Genomic DNA, 20,015 nt, shown 5'->3' with positions numbered 1-20,015 from the left:
TGAGAAGGGAAATAGTGTTCCATAATCTAGGATATGTTCAAGAGCCCTTGCTCTCATAGCCAAATATACGAAAACAGTTTTCCTTAAAGAAATAGCAGTCTATGAGCCAAGGCAAGCTTTGGCTAAATGATTGGTTAGCTTTGTTGGCTCTGGAGATTTCCATGGGAACGGCCTGAGAGACAGAAAAGGCAGCATTATCATTTTTATCCATAATACCATCTGATAAAACTGCACATTAATTCATTCGTGCTATCCAGAGAAGACATATTACTTCCAATAAGCCTGGACAAAGAGAGTTCTGAGTTCCATCTGGTCGCACTTTGAATCTGTTGTCTTCCTGTTTGAAACCTTAAATTGCCAATAAAACCTCCCCTGAACATTTCCTTCAAGAGCCTCTAGTTCAAGTAATGCTTCAATAATCAGAGGTCAAATGAAGAAATTTAAAGTCCCAAATGGAGCTCCATTGCCAAGTTCTTAAAATTGTATGGCACCAAGCTTTCTGTAGCTGAAAAAAAAATGTTCTGATGAGTATTTACAATTCCATTATATTAGATCTCAGGCAAGAAATGCCATCTGAAGTGTTTATTATACACAGTTGAATCACATGGCATCTTCCATCATTTTCCTCCTTCTTCATGTCTACATCACAGGGGGATCGTGATGGCAGCAGTGTGTGTGTGTGTGTGTGTGTGTGTGTGTTTTAATACAGTAACTACCATACCCTCATAATTACCTAATCTTATTTCAGGAAAGAGCTTCTCAGAAAGACCACAAAATTAGCCCTAGTTTAGAATTATGTATCTGAAATACACAAAAACAAACAAAAAAAAACCTTGACAAAATATAAACAAAACAAACAAGATTAGGAGGCATGCAACCTTTAGCACCATATTTAAGACCACAGAGATTTAACAGAGTTGACAGAGGTCTAAAGAGAACTAAAGCTCTGGGTTTTATCCTAGAATGCTTTCCTAAATATAGAATCTACTTGTAGAGTCCAGTACTTTTAAAAAGGGAACACCTGAGAAAGTCTATTAACAGATATATCAAAATCCATGATTTGTCAGAGATAGATGATCTGATATTGTTCTTATTCTAAACACACCAAAGGCAACAAATTACTCACTTCAGGGGATAAGTTGGGAAATCACTGCCAGCCTCAATGAACTAAATAACATCTCAGTAAGTCAGTGATTTTCAAATGGTGTGCTGTGGCACAATGGTGTCTTGATGTGTCATGAAAATTTTACAGATCATTAACTAAATTATTTTTGAAAGAAGTTCAAAGCATAGTGAACATATTCTTTTATACTTTTTTTTTGGTCAACATAATTTAAGTGTGTTGTGGAAGTTTAAGTATAGGTTCCAGTGTGCCATGAGATAAAAAAGTTTGAAAAACACTGCAGTAAGTTGAAAAGATATGATATATCCCAAGAAGGACCAATTTACTCATGGAAAGTAGTTTATAAAATAGCAGTTAGCCCTCTGATATCTGTGCCTCTGTATCACTATAACAACATAGACACTGAAGAGATTCAACCTAGCACATATCGCTGTACCTTCCACAAGGCAAAACATCTGAAAAACTCTTATACCTTTGAGCATTATGACAATGATGTATAAACCTGTATCACTGAATAAATTCTAAGCTTGATTCTCTCCAAAAAGAGGGACTAAAAGTCTAGGGAAAGGTTTACTTGGAGATGTGCTGAAGATTTCAGTGGTTTAAAGGTGATGGGTAAGCTATAGGACTAGAAACAACTTCAGATCTCATCTAATACAAATCCCCTATCTTACTCATGGGAAAACTGAAGCCTCAAGATAAGTGTCAGACCTAACACCTGAACGATCTGTGACCAGGAACCATGGGATTCTTAGTTCAGTACTTTTCCCATCATGTTTCTCTCTTAGATTCCTTTAAATCTTAACATGCTTTAATCAAGGTGAAGGAATATGACTAAGAAAAAGCAGATAGGAAAACCACCGAATTTTTACAAAGGTTTTGGCAATTCATGTTCTGATGTGCTTAATATTAACCCAAGTTATCTTTTGGTAAAAATGTTGCTTTTTTTCAAGAAACAATTCTTTATCTGATAGCTGTTTTTGTAGGTATTGAGATAGCCTATAGCTGAGAGTTTTCATATGCCCCATCTTTGTTAGATTCAGCAGATCCTATATCATCAGGTGGGCTGAAATGACTGCTGTCTTGAGAATCTGTATCAATACTTTTTGTCTCTGACTGAAGATGGACAGAAACCTGAACTGCTATCTCCTGGCCTTGTTCATTCAGAGAGCCATCATCTGAATCTCCTCCTGGTGAATTACTCCGCCCCATCTCTGGGTTAATGACAAATATGCCGCTTTGAGCATTCAAGGCAGGTCTCTCTTTAATTCTTTCTCCCATGTCATCAGGGTCATCTACTCGCACGGCCTCAAACATTTCCTCTACAAAGGCTCGGCAGTTCAGAATAAGGGGTGGAAGAGGAACACTTCTTGCCAGTTCTTCAATGTAACGTGCAAACTCCATGGTCTTAAACTGTGTAACTTTGGCGAGCTCTAGAGTTTTGGCTGAGGTGATGATGGGGATTCGTTTTGCAATCTCAAAGGCCTTCTGAAGTTTCTCAGCCCCTTCGGTTCTAAAGAATTCATTGATGGCCTTCTCGGTCTTGCGAAGATGGCTGCTCATCATGCACAGCCGTGTGACATTCAAGATAAGAGTGATTGTAAAGGCAATCAGGCAAACAATCATGTAATAGACACTCATGTCTCCCGAGGTGAAGATAACACGTAGGGTGACAGAGTAGGAGGCATGAGTTGGAGAGGTGACGAAACACGTATAGAGCCCACGGTCATCAAAGGCTACGCTGGTGATGTTTAGGAAGTTATCAGAAACCAACCATTTTCCACCTGATAATCCAATAGAAACAAAAAAAGACATTATAGCATAAAGAATATTATTAATAAATATGCCAGATGCCTTGTCAATATTCTACCTTTTCATAAGAGTACCTTAACTCCTGTGTTAGATTCTACTGTTTGTTTCAATCATGTGAAAAAGTCTAGATTGTTACAAAGGGTCAGAATTTAATTGGCCTGGAACTTAAAAAGGAAATAAAGATCTTCTCTCCTGATGTTAATAATTACCACAGCCTCCTTTTTACTGCTAGGCATAAAAAGCCTTTCCATGAGAAAGGTATGTCTATATAATGCTAAATGACTAATCTTAAAAGAAAGTTTATATATGTATGTATGTCTACATCACAATCTCTTCCTATACATTTTCATATACTAGAAAAATGTCTCAGAAACATATAGCAATGGTTTAAAATAATGGTATTTTAACTTGTTATAATTTCCATTTTCTTCCTTCAACTGTGTTTGCTCACTTTCCATAGTGAATTTACATACAGCAAGAAAAAAAATTTTTTTTTTAAAAACCCACTAAATGCGTGCATTTGTTCAATTATTAATTGGCTAATCTCATATGACTTGCACTTATTAATTTGTTTTGTTAGGACAGGTTAGTTGATGATGGTATCTTGATTTCCTGACCACAGTAACTGAAGCATAAGCCAAAAGATACATCTCACAAGTTAGGATAAATAAACAGCTTGGCAAAGAGAATAGAGTTGTCCTTAAGATGGCTATGCTTATTTTGAACCTAAAACATGCTACCTCTCTTTCATATGCAAAGGTTATCTTGATTCAGGAAACAAGTATGTAGGAGTACACTACATATAAGTGTATGAAAAGAAAAGAAGATTGACTGCTCACCTTGATTCAACATTCTTCAATAACTTGGCTCTGCCTACATAATTCTTACCTTTGTGGTAAATTCCCAGAGCACTCTGTGCTTTAACTAGGGAGCCATCTGAAGATGGGATGGATGGGCTAACCTGGGGTGTGGGTGTATATTCTAATGACTAGGGGAGGTATCCTAGGAGAGGATACTTAACAAGTTACTACTTGTTAAGTATCACCTAAATGCCAAATTTTCAAAATCTCTTTCATCCCTGAGATTCTATGGTTCTGGATTATTTTAGTAGCATATAAATTGGTGAGAATTGTAGACTGTGCCCATTTTTTATCATCAAAACTTCTATAGCTACATTTATTTTTAAGAGCCATCACTTCCCTAGTGCAAAAAGAAGAGGAAAATATGTAGTTATGAATATAGCCATTATACCCTAAGCTTCTCTTCCACAACTTAAAGCTATGAAAAGGATATCCTTTGAAACCAAGCTATGATGAACAGACTCCATTCATCAACCACTGCCCTACAATCAAAATCTAAACCCTCTAGCTCACTTGCTGATAATAGCTCAAGATTTATGAACCTTATACTAGACTGACATGCTCTTCAAACTCTTCTCACTTGAGATTCATAAAATTTAATACAATTTTCCAGAGCTGCTGCTGAAAGCATCAATGATAGATGTTAGCGGGTTTTAAAGCAAAGGGAAAATGGGAAAATAAAACTGCCATTCCACTAGGCTGGTCTTATCCTAACATAAGGCCTTGTTTATACTGTTAGTCCGTATGATTGCATGGACTAACTAATTCAAATCTCAGATGTGTTTGGTCAGTATATCCTATAAAAGTCAGAGGAATTTACTTCTGTGGGTTCAAGTAAGAAAGCCCAAATCATGTTGAAAATACACACCACAGGTACCACTCTGAAGATTCTGATTCAACAGGTTTGTATTTTTAACAAGCTAATTAAAAATACTCTGTTCTTTTTCATAACTAGAATTCTTTAATCCCTGGGTGACCAGTTACTCACTCTGCAGAAGTTAAGACATTTAGCATGTAATTCTGAAGAAAGTAACACCTGTGTAATTTTCTATTTTCCACTCTAATATGAACAACCATATCCTTTATATTTCAAGAGGTTACACTATCTAGCAAAAAAAGATAAGATAGTCTTTCCTGAAAGTAGTTTGTGAGGATCTCAGAATGTAATCTACAGTGCTTTGGCTTTTCATAGTGATTTCTTTTTGATGTACATTTTAACTCAAGAACTCATCAAAAAGATCTCTATAATACAACACTGGTTGAAGAAACTGTACCCTGGATTAAGATGGATTCATAGGTCCACAAATACAACAAAAATTAAACAAAAATCTGTCAGAAAGTAGGTCTTGGTCACATTATCGCTGTATCTCTATAATTTTTAAGACTGAAAAGCAAAAAATAAGTGCAAGAGAAACTTTCCTTTTTTCATATGATTTTAACGTATAGAATAGAAAAAATGAACTTAAATGCTTACAGAGTTCTAAAATACCCTTTTAATTCTCAGACATCAAAGTTTTATGTGCAGATTTATACTCATTTTTTACAATGCTGTGGATTTCCTCTAATGTTTATAGTAAACTCATTTCAGAACAAAACAAATTTTATTCATAACAAATTTTCTTAAGTCTAGCCAAGGCCTTCTAGATGTATTCACACAGGGCCACCACATTGTACTATTCAATAGCAGTCTTGGCGAATGGTGCCCCTGGACTTGTGCAGTGGACTACCTGCACAGCTGTATGAAACAGCCCTTATTTAGTCTACCTTAAGGAGAGAAAGGAACCAACTCATCAGGAGGAAAGAAAACAGCTCATATAAACACTTTTAAAATTTCTAGAAATGTCAAAATTTTTTTCTTCTTGTTAAATAATTAGATAAAAAACATATAATAAAATGTTTTTTTTCTGATAGGTCTAATACTCTAGGCTTTCAGATGTTTTAAACCATTCACCCTGCCACCTTATCTTTGAGATTTCTTATATATCTTAAAAACCAAGAAGATAGAATAGGAAATGAGTAACCTTGATTCATTACACCTTGACCAGTTACCTCTGCCTCTGCCATCCAGTTGCTGTCCTTTTGAGTTGTACCAATGGACATCTTCATAGTGACCAGCTGTGAGAAGACACTCCATTGAAACACTACTTCCCTCTTTGGCTATGATGACATCATCACCTGAGTGGGAACTTGGTGAGAGTTCAAAGCTTGGGGGAAATGATACATTGTAAGAACTGTGATTTTCTCTCCGTGGGGCCATTTGGTTGAAGTCTGCATCTTCCAAAACAAAAGCAGTTGGCACAGTAACACTCACCACTAAAGTGAATAAGCAACAATGTGGCTTCATGGGGAAATAGAAGGAAATCTTGTTTAGATTTGGAGAACTCAAAACCTTCTATACTATAAGAATACAGTGGGTAATTTATTGCTTAGTAGAGAAATTTTCCAAAAAAGCGATAGATCCAAGTGTATTTTGTTGTCTTCAAGGTTAAAAGATGCAAGTAGAAACCAACCTAAAAGAAAGTCAGACATAAAAGTTCAACCAGTTGAGACTCATAATGGAGTGAAACTCTGTATGTTCCAGAAATGAAGAGATGTGACAATGATTAGAATAACTGGTACTGACATCAGGGAATAAATAAATAAAATACCACCTAAAAATTTCACATAGAGACAGCAGAAAAAGCACTGAATTGGGAAACGGCCGACCTAGATTCTGGTCTTAGCTTCGCTACTGACTCGCTGTATAACCTTGGCAAGTAGCATTCTCTCTGGGCTTCTGTTTTCTCATCTGTCAAATGAGAGACTGGATGAGATAATCTCTAAGGATTCTTCCAGTTCTGAAATGCTATGATTCCATTTCACTCTGACAAATTCTATGCAACAGGGAGCCAATGAAGGCTAAAATATTTAGCTTAATGATCTTTTATTTCAACCTGCACCATTACCATCTGTTGTTTTATCAATAATGTAAATCAGCTAGTACATCATAACCATAACCAAGGAGCTCAAAATTTGAGTAATTCAAGTACACAGATATATAAATAATGCAGGGATGCTTAAGGTAGTTTTGTCTTAATATTAGGAAGAAAACTGCACTTACTACAGATACATAAATAGAATTATTGACTTCTGAGATTACAGACCTTCCCTCTTGGGCAAGTATGTCAGACAAAAGAATTTTCCTTTAATATTCTCTTCAATATCAAGAGACAAAATACAGTATATTTAACAGTTTGTAAGCAGACCAAATTTCTAGCTTAAAGTATGTAAAATAGCTAAGAGAAGAATTAACGTCTTAAATGTCTAGATGATAGAAATGCAAATATAAAAACTAGAGGGAAAGACTGTTAGACAAATTAAAAAAAAAAACTCAGGAAAAGATCATGAATAAAAAGCAAAGTAACATCCCAATCTAAGGAGCTGTGTGTTTCTGATCATCTTCCTGGTAATCTGATTCCCTCTTTCCTCAAAGAAAAATTTCAATCTACATCAATAAATAGTAAATGAAACACCTACCTTTATTTCTTGTAAAGGCCCAAGATGATTACTTTTGGAAATGACATTTACTCTCCTTTATACTTAAATGAAGGCAGCATGATTACAGAACATAAAAAGCAATGAATCATGATATTTTGTCATTAAACTTCTCAAAGTCTGAATTACAATAAGATGTAAATGTCATTTAATTTTCATTAGACCTTGAAAGGATGGTTGAATAGTGAAAATAAATAATTTTCTAAATCTTTAAAATTCAAGGATGGACTATTTAGAGTAAAACCAAAAAAATTCATATTTGGGCTATATATGATAGATTGAACATGTGTATATTTCCATTTCTTCATAAAACTCCACTGAAGTAACACTAAAGGAAACAAAGACATGGGCACTTATGAGGACTTTAGAAATGATTTAATCTAATCTAGTCACTTCATAGTGACTTACTCCTAAACAATTATGCGAGAAGTTAGTAGTAGAATCCAGATTAGAAGTTGGTCTTTTTCAGGAGAGAGTGATGTGTGGAAACAATGGAAATAACATTTAGTGAATAACTGCCAGAAGTCAGGCATTATATTAGGGGCTTGACTTGTAAGCTTCCAAGTTTCACTACAAGATACACAACAATTAGTAGATATGATTTTGTCCTTTATTTTAGACTAGTGAGTCTGAATGGCAATAAGCTATGAGTGTATTGAAAAAAATGTTCCAGGTTTCCCCCAGGTCTTTGATAAGGAGTTTCTGTGGCTTCATCCAACTCAGCATTTTCTAAACTTTATTCATTCCTTCTGCTGTCATGAATTTTTTTCTATATTCATATGTCAAATTATTATCATTTATGGTTTTCCTTTAAGTCAACTCATTATTTTATTTTCATACATTTATTTTAAAACTCTGTATCATTTCTGTGGATAAATGTAACTGTAAACATAAACACAATGAAAACAAAGCAGTTTTGTTAATTTGGAGAGATACTGCCAACTGCTTAAGGCTCTGAGATAGAGGCTTGCTTTTTTATGAAAGGAAAGCAAAACAAAAAGCCCCTTGCGACCCTGGTTTATTCTTTTTTTTTTTTTGTAGAGACAGAGTTTCACTTTATTGCCCTCAGTAGAGTGCCGTGGTGTCACACAGCTCACAGCAACCTCCAACTCCTGGACTTAGGCGATTCTCCTGCCTCAGCCTCCCGAGTAGCTGGGACTACAGGCGCCCGCCACAACGCCCGGCTATTGACCCTGGTTTATTCTAACATAGCCTTGTTTCTTATCCTGTCACCTCCTTCTCATCCTTCCCCACCACTAAGCTTTAGACAAGAAGTATACATTTTCATATTCAACAGCATCTATTGAGCACCTGCTATGTGCCAACCTATAGTTCTACAGACACTGTCTCTGCTTTCATTTTTTTTTTTTTTTTGAGACAGAGTCTCAGTATGTCGCCCTCAGTAGAGTGCCATGGTGTCACAGCTTACAGCAACCTCCAACTCTTGGGCTTAAGCTATTCTCTTGCCTCAGCTTCCCAAGTAGCTGGGACTATAGGAGCCTGCCACAACATCTGGCTATTTTTTTGGTTGCAGTTGTCATTGTTGTTTCAGCAGGCCTGGGCTGGGTTGGAACCCGCCAGCTGGGGTGTACGTGACCAGCGCCCTACCCACTGAGCTATGGACACCGCCTGTCTCTGCCTTCATGCAGCTATCTGGCAGAGGCTATAGACATTAACTAAGAACATACCAAATGCCCAGTGCTATCCCAGGGAAAATACAGGATGCTACAAGAAGACTCACCCACGGCTAGCTAACCTTGTTGCAGAAAGCCTCCTTGAGAAAGTGAGGTATGCAGCAGGACCTGAAGGATAAACAGAAATCAAAACTAGAAGGGAAATGCTCCAGGTAGAGGGCCAGAAGACAGTGAAAAAGCAGAAGAGTCACTGCTCAAGAGGCATTCGAGAAAAAGGAACTGTAAGTTGTGGTAATGAGATGTGGTAGTCAGAGAATGCTGGGTTTGATTCCTGATTCTGGATGGAATCCACTGGGCCAGTGGAGAAATTAGAGATGGACTCTGGGAATTGTAGAGGGTGAAGTTAGTGAAGTGTAAGATGAAGAGGTCAAAGAACAGAGCTCAGGAGTGGGATAGATCTGCTGTGGGGATGGTCATGTTCCCAAGGAGCAGGACAATTACTGAGATTCAGGAGATTTGAGAGGATGAACAGCTTCCACACAGAGGGCTGCAGAGCAAACGGTGTCTTTACAAACACAAGGTTTGGTGTAGTTCCATACTGCTACATGGAACTTCTTCCCGCTTCCTAAGCCTCTTTTCAAGGTCTGGTTCTTCCTCCCAGAGATCCAGAGGATACCTAAATACAGGGTAGCTTCACCCTGACCCCCTGCAGCCTATACTACTCATTTGGCTGTGGTATATGCTGCTCTACACTGCTATGCAGTCTACCACAGCTCACCTATGAGCCCCTCAAGCACAGGGACTATATTTTTTATTGCTATATGTTACAACTGGCACATGATCAATAAATAATTTATTGACAAAGATTAATTTGATAAATTATGTCATGGGTCTTTATAAACTGAATGTTAAATAACAAGGATCATAATTATTCAAATTGACATACATTTATTAGCACCTATTACATTCTATGAGATAAAACCAGACAATGCTAATAATCTCAAAAGATCTGAAACGTATGTATCTAAAGGAATTCATGACTTCCAATGCCTGAAGTCTTCATTTACCATTTTGTATTAGAAAATACTGTAAGAATAAAAGATTATCAAGTCCAGAATTTCCAAACCAAGTTGAATCTCACAATCACCTAGAGAGCTTGTTAAAATATAGATTCTTGGTTCCAACCCAGACCTAGTAAGAACGGTTTTGGGTCTTGGAATTTATGGCTTTTAATTAGCTCCCTGGGTGATTCTGAGGCAGTGGGTCCATGGACTGGGTTCCAAGGACCACTAATATAATCCCTCATTTCCTCTACAAGAACCCTGCCTAATGGTGCTCCAGACTGCATACTTCCCATAAAAGAGAACTAATCACTCACACTCCATTCTGGATTTAGATCACTCTTTATCAGCATAATTGAAGGTCTCTGATAAAGGAAGAGTAGCAGAGAGGTTCAAAGTATAGGCCCTGGTGCCAGAGACACAGTCTGGCAAAAGTAAACACTGAATAAGCTCAAGTAATTATTATTGTTGATGGTTCTTTTAGATACTGTGCTAAACTATATACCTGATAGTTAAACCATTATAAAACACCTTAACTTAGAACACTACACAACCATTTAAAAATCTTAAAGGGGGGCACCATTATGCCATTTTAATCTTTAAAATTTCACATTTTTTCTCATTGCAAATAAGTATTTTATAATAATGCAGATCAAACAGCCAGTATAACTGAGCTTGGATCCCAACCATGATCTATCACATTGTTTTTTTGTGTCCTGAGTCTGTGGTATAGAACCACTGTGGTGATCTACTCAGCCCTGTCTTTATCTTTTTGAGCCTAGGAGGAAGTCAATACATTGGCTGACGAAGCTACTCAGAATCTTAAATCATGGAATTTGGAACTGAGACACTTGTGGGATAGAGCCATTTGAGGAAGAGAAGGCACATGGGGGCTTAGGCAGTCAGGTTTGGGCCACAGATAAGAAGCAGCTATGAGAAAGCACAAGCGGGATAAAGAAAGAGCAGGAAGAAAGGAGAGAGAAGGGAAGAGGAAGAGAAGCAGGGGAGAGGAGAGACTGAGACATGCTGCTCTGGCTCCTGACAGAATTCTACCATATGGCTCCAATATGACTGTGTGTGTTTTTTAAAATAAATATCTTTATTCAATTTTATTCAAAATTAAAACAATTAAAACAAAATCTGAACATGCAAACAATGTAGCCAATGGGGAAATGATTAGGTAGGAGAAAAACAGACTAAGTTCACAAGTGACTGAACTGTGGCTGTGGCTCACCATCCATCTCTAACTATTCTCCTTGTCATGCACTGGACTGTGGCAAGCAAACTGCCCATATGGCCAAAATCCACAGCTCCTGCTCTGTACAGACACAGCCATTTGTCTCTACTGGTTTAGAGAAACCTACGAGACATGGTTGAGAAAAATACTATGAGCACCCTTAAACTGCTTGTAGACCAAAGATGGCAAAAGTAGTCTGGCACATGACTTCATGCCAGGAGAGAACTGCCTTATATGTCCAGGCAATATTGGATACTTCATACTCAGACCCTGGATATTGTGAACACAAAGGATTTCTGATCCGAGCTACTAAGAGATACAGCCCACTTGTGGATAAGAGGTTGTTGAATAGTTTCTTGCTCCTATTCAAGAAAATGACACCATGGAAGAAGCCTAAGTGTCCATTGACCCACGAATGGACTAGCAAATTGTGGTACATGTATACCATGGAATATTATGCAGCCTTAAAGAAAGATGGAGACTTTACCTCTTTCATGTTTACATGGATGGAGCTGGAACATATTCTTCTTAGCAAAGTATCTCAGGAATGGAAGAAAAAGTATCCAATGTACTCAGCTCTACTATGAAGCTAAATTATAGCTTTTACATGAAGGCTATAACCCAACTATAGCACAAGACTATGAGGAAAGGACCAAGGAAGGGGAAGGGGGGGAAGTATTGGTGGAGGGAGGGTAATGGGTGGGGCCTCATCTACGGTGCATCTTGGAATGGGTACAGGCGAAACTTACTAAATGCAGAATACAAATGCCTACATACAGTAACTAAGAAAATGCCATGAAGGCTGTGTTGAACAGTTTGATGAGAATATTTCAGATTGTATATGAAACTCGTACATTGTACCCCTTGACTGCACTAATGTACACAGCTATGATTTAATAATAAAAATAAATAAATTAAAAAAAAAAAAAGAAAGGGTTCAAACTTAGGCTGGACCAACCTTGGCAGTAATTGATAGTTGGTTAATAATTAAATGTGTTTTGTTTTGAAGCACTAACAATGTCTAGTTTATAAATAGATAAAGGGTAACTAGCACCACATTTTAAAGAAGTGACACTCTTCTTGCTTGGATCAGCTAATAGAAACATACCTTGCTTTATGGGTTGGATTTAAAAATAATTATTATTGATTAAATATTTATAATTTATTTCAATGTATGTTAATGAGTAAGCCATGTTAAACAACTAAATGACTTTACTAATCAAATACTTTTCAATAATTAAAAATTTAAACCATGCTGGCTTTATTTCTGATAAATGTTGTGTCCTAAACCTAATTTTTAGGGTCACACGATACTAAACGCTGATCACCTCTGGTGGCACTTTACATTAATTGCATGACCTAATCTTAAGTTGGCATCTTGAAAATAAGAAGTATAAATTCTTCTGGAGAAATAAAAACAAACAAGTCTAAAAAAAGAAAATGACAGAAGCAGAAAACAGAATGAGGGAGCAAATTACCCTTGGGATGGGATCCACTTATTTCCTTATAGCAAATCTCCTTTTAATTAAATCAGCTCTGATGGTTTCTGCTACCTGCAACACAAACTGCATCAACTATGATCGTTCTCCTCATTCCAGCCTATTAACTTAGCTCAGCTAAGTCAAGGGCCCATCATGTGCAAGATGAAGTAGTAGGGGCTGCAAGGGTATTAAGGTGCATTAAGACAGAGTCTCAGGCTCTCAGGAATTCACAACTAGCTTGAAGGCAGGTGCAGAAACAGATAATTAAATATAAGACAGTATGAAAAATACTGAAGAGAAGTACAATTATGCCATGAATGTAAAAGAGAAAAGAGAAATTTATGAATTTTAGAAAGGCAATTCACTTGTAAGTTTGAGACTTACTGTAATAATACCATGCCTGCTAATTCTCAATGAGGCAGCTGACATTTGAAGCCAAAGAACAGAGTTCAAAAAAGGAAAATCAAAGTGGCACTTTCCTGTAAACAGTTCAAACAGCTGTAGTATGCTTGTGGCTAAAGTTACTTGGTAGAATTTTTTATTACCTTTCTCTCACCATTAATAAGAATGTAACAGATAAGAGTGATTCTTAAGTTTAATCCAACTTCTTTTTCATCTTTTATGTATATAGAAAGTAAGCTTTGCTTGGATCATGAATAATCATAAATGTAGATGATTTTACCCTAGAAAACCATTCTGAATATTGACTATATATTTTTTTTTTAAAGGGAAAGAAAAGAGCCTATAGCTGTCATGCCTAACAGATTGCCCTGTTGCTGCTCCTGCCAACTTCTGAGAGAAGAAATATTTCCATTCTGTTCCATTTCTCAACATAAGTAAATAAGGAAGTAACATGGCTTATTTCCATTCTGGTGGCTCAATATTAAGCTGGCTGAGGAAATTGCTGTTTGCAGAAATAATTCTGAGATAATGCAAAGGGGGAAAAACACTGATGCCCAGATGGTATTTTTTTCACTCCAATTATATTGGGATATTAATGCTTCATTCTCCACAATTAAATGTGTTCATCTACTCTTCTCTGCCTGCACTGTCACATTTGGAAAATGGAGGAGTTCCTATACCCTGCACAGGAATTGACAAAGTGGCATTCTGCATTGGCAAGAGGGAGAAAAAGCAAAGGAAGAGCAGATTGTTAGAATTACTCTATCCTTTGCAAAGAACAAACACAAAGTTGTTCTGCTTATACTCAAGCATTATTATAGGGATATGCAACATAAAAAAAGTCAGCAATATGCAAAGAGAAATGACTATTTTGAGGGCCATTTACCTAAAAGGTTCTAATTAAATTAGCTCTATGCTTCCAATAGTTTCTTGGCGATATTACACACCTCATCACTGGCATTGGTCAGCCTCAGCTCAAACTTTAACATATTTTCTGGCATACTGAGAAACATTTCTGTATTTATCTTTATTGGAGCTTTGCTTTAAACTCAGGATTATTTCAGTTATACGTGCAACTTTTGTCCTTTTGCCATAAGCATTTGCTGAATAGCTACTGGATGCAAATGACAAAAACAATCACCAAATAGGCTTAGATTTATAATTCCCCCCTAATTTTTTCCTCTAGTTTGAAACATCCTTCAGTATCTTAAATGCAGTATAACTAAAAAAAGAGCTCTTCACTCTCACCCACAGATCTACTTGCCCAGGATATGCATAGCTTGATTGATAGCCACACAGTTTTTCCAGTTTTGCAGCATCAAAATTCTACGATTATCATGGCTTAGTGGTTAGGAGCACAGGCTCTGGAGGTAGACTGCCTGATCCTACCCCCGGGTAAACCCATGGGCTTACCAAACCTTAGTTCTCACATCTATTGAATAAGGTTATTAACAGTAACCACCTCATGGGGTAGTTGTGAGGATCAGATAACTAATGTGTATAAATTATGAACACATGCTTCTGTTATTCTTCTACCAATTGGCTATTTTTCAATTAAGTCCTATTGTCCCTAAGTCATAGTCCTTTTATTTCACTGGGGTCCTACACTATCCTTCTAATTTCTAAATTGGTATCCTTACCTCCAATCCTACCCTTTGGATATATCCAAACACTGCCTCTTTCAGAATTAGTCCTAACCATAAACCCATCTGTTGGTGATTTTCCCACTGCCCATTAGATAAGCTTAAAATTCCAGGATGGCATCCACAATTCTCTAAGAACAGAAGAATTCTTGAAGTCATGAGAAGTGCCTACATGTATAATAATTGCTTGTTGAAGAAATGAATGGATTTAGAAGTTAAGTCTGGTTTTAGTTGTAGCTCTATCACTAATTAGCTATGTAGTGGTCTTAGTTTCCTCATTTGGAGGCTGATTATTGTTATCACTCCTTTTTTTTTTTTATATATAGGCCAAATGAGAAATTATAGCTAATTATCACTCCTTTCTTTGCTTATTTCTTATAAACCTTCCCAGCTTTCCTGACATGGGACAAAGCCTCAATTATGCTTGTTTCACTTCCTATTCTCTCTAAATAACTTTTCACATTGAAGTTCTGGGTCTAGTTGTTCCTTCTGCTTGAAACTTTCTGCCCCATCCCCATTAATATCTTTCTCTGGAAATTCTACCCTCTCTGTAATATCCGACTCTATTTCACCTTAGTCAGGAAGCTCTCTCAACTCTCAAACCTCTTAATTTCAGATGAGGTTCTTTTGCTTTGTCAGTCCCCTAGCACAATGAGGAATACTTGCTATCTGTTCAAAGGACTGTAAGCTTATGAATAACATTCTAAAACCAGACACTTCATCAACTTGGTAGTCAGAAAGTTGCCTACTACAAACTTCTTACTAAGTTTCTAGAGTGTCGGACTCAAGAAACTGTTAATGGAGACATTTGAAGATAAAGAAACAGGCCTACTTTGGTTTTAGTAGGCAGAATACTCTAAAGTGAAGAATTTTAACGGGTCAAATTATACAACAGGTTTTCTCAAACTGTAACTTTTAGACCACTTTCCATCAAATTAATCTGTGGTGCTTGTTAAAGAGTCAGATTTCTTGGCTCTACTCAGACTTCCTGACTGGGCATCTTTGGGGGGAAGGTCTGGACATCTACATTTTTTTTTTTTTTTGCAGTTTTTGGCTGAGGCCAAGTTTGAACCTGTCACCTCCGGTATATGAGGCAGGAGCCACACTGGACATCTACATTTTTAATGTGCTTAATTTTGCTGTTTACAAATAAAGCCCACATTCCTCGATTGTCATGACAATATTGTAGTTCAGTGATTCTCAAAGTGTGGTGAAGGAACTAATGGGTGTCTCTGAGACTTTCCCAAAACTATTTTCACGTTAATACCAGGATGTTTGCCTTTTTCACTCTCATTCTCACACAATATGGTGCGATTTTCTACAGGCTACATGATGAGAATGATATAGTAATGAATGAATGCAAGAGATATGAGAATCTAGATGTCTTCTATTAAGCTGGACATTAAAGAGATTTATAAAAATGAAAAACAATGCCGTTCTCAATAATTTTTTGTTTGGAAAACATCCTTTTGGAAATGCTATTTATGTTATGAGTTTATTACTATCTTTTAAAATGAATAATTTCTTTGACAACTACTTCTAAAATGCAAATATTGACAGCAATAACCCACAAAAACTCTGCAATCTTCAATAAATCTTAAAATCATAAAAGGATTAAGACCAAAAGTGTACTGCTATGATTATTATCAGCAGCATATTAAAAATAAGATTAAAATAGTTAACTGATTTATCAAGATTTTATACTTAAGCCTTAAATTTTATTCTTACTACAAAAGAAAATCACAGAAAACTATCCATTTTATATAGGTTTTTAAAATTTGTTTCTTGGAATAGACATTTTTAACAAGTTCTCAGGTGATATTAATACACCTAAATTTAAAGAATGACTATTGATAGCAAAGAAAAATATCTGAAAAGTTATGAAAGTGACAATTATTATACCTGGGCATTAAGATGGTAATTCTGATGGCATCAAATGGAGTTGGAAAGCCTGGAGTTTTAAAGGACAAAGTTCCTTCACCTCTCTGGGATTTCTTCAAATCTGTACGTTGTGTTTATTGCCTTTCTGGCTCTGGGTTTCACTCATTCCCACTGCTCCAGGGCAACAAAAGGGATACATCTTTCTGGGTAATCTTAAAGCCATAAACCAGAGCATATTACTCATTGACGTAGAAACCTTCAAACGTTTTCCACTGAGTTCTACTTAAAAATCCTTACCCTGGCTCTCACAATCCTTAAGAGATTTGGTACTTAAGTCCCTGGCTTCCCCTCTTCTATTTTCACCTTGCCTTTTTAGCTGCAACCATGGTGGCCTTTTTTCTTTTTCTTGACCTTGTTAAGTTTGTTCTCACTACATATGGCCTTTGCACTTGCTCTGGAATACTCTTAATCCAGGTCTTCCTAAGGAAAGGAATATGGCCTTTCTCCTCTGCCTGGAATACTCTATACCAGATCTTCCTAAGGCTTATTACTCCCTCATTTCTTTCTCCCACATTATCCTGTCCAAATTCCTTTAAAGCACGTACTACCACCTTAGATGATGCTGCCTGTTTACTTGATTATGGTCTGCTTCGCCCACCACAACGTCAGCTACGGAAAAGCAGGCCCCTTGGCTGCTAATTCAGATACGTTCCTGGAGCCCCGGTAGTGCTCAGCAAGTGTTTGCCACTCGCTAAATACTTGAAGACCGCAAAGTCCTGTACCTGGTCAGGGCTCCAAAAGGATCGCGGACATTCTACCTCCCACGACCCACCCTCGGCAGCCCCTAACCTCCCTCGCCACGACCCCAGCTGGGGCCTCACTCACCCAACTGGCACCGAGCTTCTCCGGCCCCAGAGGATGCTTGACCCGGAAGTTTTTTCCGGCGGGCTGGCCGGACTCCGCGTTGAAGGAGTACTTCCGGGACGGCAGGCGCTGCGAGGCGGCGGCGGTAGCTGTGGTGAGATTCGCGGGCGGCTGGGTGCGGGGCTTCTTGGGACCAAGCAGACGAGGTGCTAGGCCTGTGTGACAGCCGGGGTCTCTGCGGAGGGGAAGGAGGCGACCTGACAGTGGGCGGCGGGCACCTCATGGCAGGGCTGTGATAGTACTTTCATTTGTGAAGCGCTACGTTTGTGTGAGGAATTCGCGTTGTCGTCAGCGCCAGGGAGCGTAGGAGCGCGTGGTTTACCCCCCATCTCCGGTTTGGGACCTGTTCTTGGATGTGGGAGGAGTTGAGAGTGTACGTTTCTCTGCCGAGGGACAGCATGTTAATAACGATCGCAGGGACAAGTACTGTAATAATAGCTGTTAACCTGTGAGCGCTTAACGAGCTGGTCATCGTCCCGCGCCCTCACATATATCACTTACTGAATCTTTACAGGAACCCATAGCCCCGTTTGCTATTCCTGCGGGACAGGAAGAGGTCTGACTCCAGAGCTGCTGTTTTCAGGACTAAGCGTACTGCTCTCCATTTTGGTAAATCAGGGGAAGTATTTGTATGTATGTAAGCGTATGCATTTTTATTTCTTAAAAATATGGTTCGGTTGGGCGGTGCCTGTGGCTCAAGGAGTAGGGCGCCGGTCCCTATATGCCAGAGGTGGCGGGTTCAAACCCAGCCCCGGCCAAAAAAAAATAATGGTTCAGCCATTTAGTTCTCCTGATCCATATTAGAGTCTTTCTCTTGCAGTTGTGAAAATAACAGGCACCACAGAATACCTAGAAAACTTACAAAAACATTAAATAGTGCAATTCCAAGTATCTGGTATTTATTCTCCCCCCCCTTTTGTACCGTCCTGCTAGATTATGAATCCATTGAGAACAGAGATGGTACAGCCATTCCAATAATGATAGCAGGGTGGTAATGACTGTGTAAATAGCCGTTACCACAAAAAGTTATCTTTTGGATGCTCCTTAAATCGTTGAATCTTTGTTTCATTTGTTGCACAAATAAAAATAATAATAATGAGGATAACCAATGTTTAATCTTTTGGAATATGTCCTTCTACTCTTTTATAGACATATAAATTAGGTAATATGTATATTGTATATGTCATACTACATATATAGTATGCTATGTATAATATTTGTGATGGTAGTGATAGTGATGTGTTGTAACCTGGAGAGAGCATAGGAAATGATAGTGAAAAAGTATTTATTCATATATGAGAGCTGTCCAGAAAGTATCCAGCCATGTAATAGGAAAATTAGAGACATACGTGGCTGAATACTTTCCAGATAGCCTGTTACATAAAACATTAATTGAACTTTGTACAAGAAGTGTCTAGTTTTTCCTAATTGATAGTACCTTGGAGTGAGTGGGACAGAAGTCATGTCTTACATTAGTTCTCCTTCACCAGAAGTACAAGATACTCTGTGTACATAGTAAGTACTCGGAAAATGTTTGCAAACTTCATTGTAAGTTGATTTGTGCATCAGTGGGTGGGTGGTTGTATCTGGATATTTTTTCTCTGTGTTTTGGGAATGTATAATGTATGTATATCATGCACCCATATAGTCTAGGCTTTATGGTTTGTCTTAATCTGCCTTCCTGGCCTGACCTCAGGCCTCCCCTATCATTTTTCTCTCTACTGTTTTAACTGTTGTTAACTGTCCATATTCCCTGCTGTCACTCATCAGTCCTTTGAACATTCCCCCTGTATTGTTTCCATATCCTTAAGTTTTCTCATGGGCATCTTTATCTGTCAACATTCTAAGTACTTTTTAAAGCAGATGTTGCAGACTCAAGTGGCTGCAGGGGTTAATTAGTTAACATAAATGAGTGAAATGGATTTGGGTGGAGATTATAGGGAACCGGAGCACTGCCCTTTCTAACCTGTAACTAACCAACTCAAATGTGGGTCCAGCATTACCAGATCTTTCAATTTTACAAGAGAGAGTGTTGGAAAGTTTTATATGAAGTCTGATTTTTAAATGTTAGTAACTAATTTCTACAAAAGCTTAAACACTGTGAGGACAACAGAAAAACATGTAGATGGGATTTGGCCCCCACATTCCCAATTTGTGGACCCTGCTCTGCCCTTATTTAAGGTGCCTTGTTTGTAAGTTATGTTCTTTCATGATTCTGAAGGACTTCTTCCTTTTTGTTCTTTTAGTATTTTGAATATACTTCAATTATAGTGCTGCGGATGGCGCCTGTGGCTCAAAGCGGTAGGGTGCCAGCCCCATATGCTGGAGGTGGTGGGTTCAAACCCAGCCCCGGCCAGAAACTGCAAAAAAAAAAAAAAAAAAATCCCAATGTCAATTATAGTGCTGCATCCATCAGCCTTAGT

At 37.8% G+C, this 20,015-nt stretch overlaps 2 protein-coding genes across 10 annotated transcripts in view; one reads left to right on the top strand and one right to left on the bottom strand.

The window, feature by feature from the left end:
- Nucleotides 1-688: 688 nt before the first annotated feature.
- MFAP3 (microfibril associated protein 3) lies at nucleotides 689-17,608 on the bottom strand. Of its 5 annotated transcripts, none has more exons than XM_053566511.1 (4): nucleotides 17,554-17,590; nucleotides 16,690-16,880; nucleotides 5,845-6,305; nucleotides 689-2,907 (listed from the first exon to the last, which is right to left on the bottom strand). In XM_053566511.1, exons 3-4 carry the CDS (start codon nucleotides 6,137-6,139, stop codon nucleotides 2,123-2,125), a joined length of 1,080 nt encoding a protein of 359 aa, XP_053422486.1. In that variant the 5' UTR covers nucleotides 6,140-6,305; nucleotides 16,690-16,880; nucleotides 17,554-17,590; the 3' UTR covers nucleotides 689-2,122. The 5 variants fall into 5 exon arrangements, with proteins under 5 accessions (XP_053422486.1, XP_053422488.1, XP_053422485.1 ...); XM_053566513.1 differs by having other exon boundaries at nucleotides 16,690-16,839; nucleotides 17,554-17,581; XM_053566510.1 differs by lacking the exon at nucleotides 16,690-16,880 and having other exon boundaries at nucleotides 17,554-17,608.
- A 31-nt stretch (nucleotides 17,609-17,639) lies between these two features.
- FAM114A2 (family with sequence similarity 114 member A2) overlaps nucleotides 17,640-20,015 on the top strand; it is a 46,419-nt gene continuing 44,043 nt past the window's right edge. For 2 of the 5 annotated variants that reach the window (XM_053566509.1, XM_053566508.1), the window contains exon 1: nucleotides 18,258-19,893. In XM_053566509.1, the coding sequence (XP_053422484.1) occupies nucleotides 19,872-19,893 (22 nt within the window). In that variant the 5' untranslated portion in view covers nucleotides 18,258-19,871. Of the gene's footprint in view, nucleotides 17,687-17,714; nucleotides 17,739-18,106; nucleotides 18,202-18,257; nucleotides 19,894-20,015 lie in introns of those variants that run through there. The other 3 variants (XM_053566506.1, XM_053566507.1, XM_053566505.1) reach the window with 3 other exon arrangements.

This window comes from Nycticebus coucang, chromosome 17 (assembly GCF_027406575.1).
Source record: "Nycticebus coucang isolate mNycCou1 chromosome 17, mNycCou1.pri, whole genome shotgun sequence".
NCBI classification, from domain to species: domain Eukaryota; kingdom Metazoa; phylum Chordata; class Mammalia; order Primates; family Lorisidae; genus Nycticebus; species Nycticebus coucang.
The sequence above is the reverse complement of the archived record's forward strand: the minus strand, read 5'-3'. Positions and strand labels throughout refer to the sequence as shown.

Bases quoted from the DNA above. Each gene is read 5' to 3' on its own strand.
- MFAP3 (XM_053566510.1), bottom strand. From the start codon at position 6,139: ATGAAGCCACATTGTTGCTTATTCACTTTAGTGGTGAGTGTTACTGTG. The intron at 2,908-5,844 runs GTAACTGGTCAA...TTGGATTATCAG, and splicing joins ACTGGATGGCAGAGGCAGAG to GTGGAAAATGGTTGGTTTCT.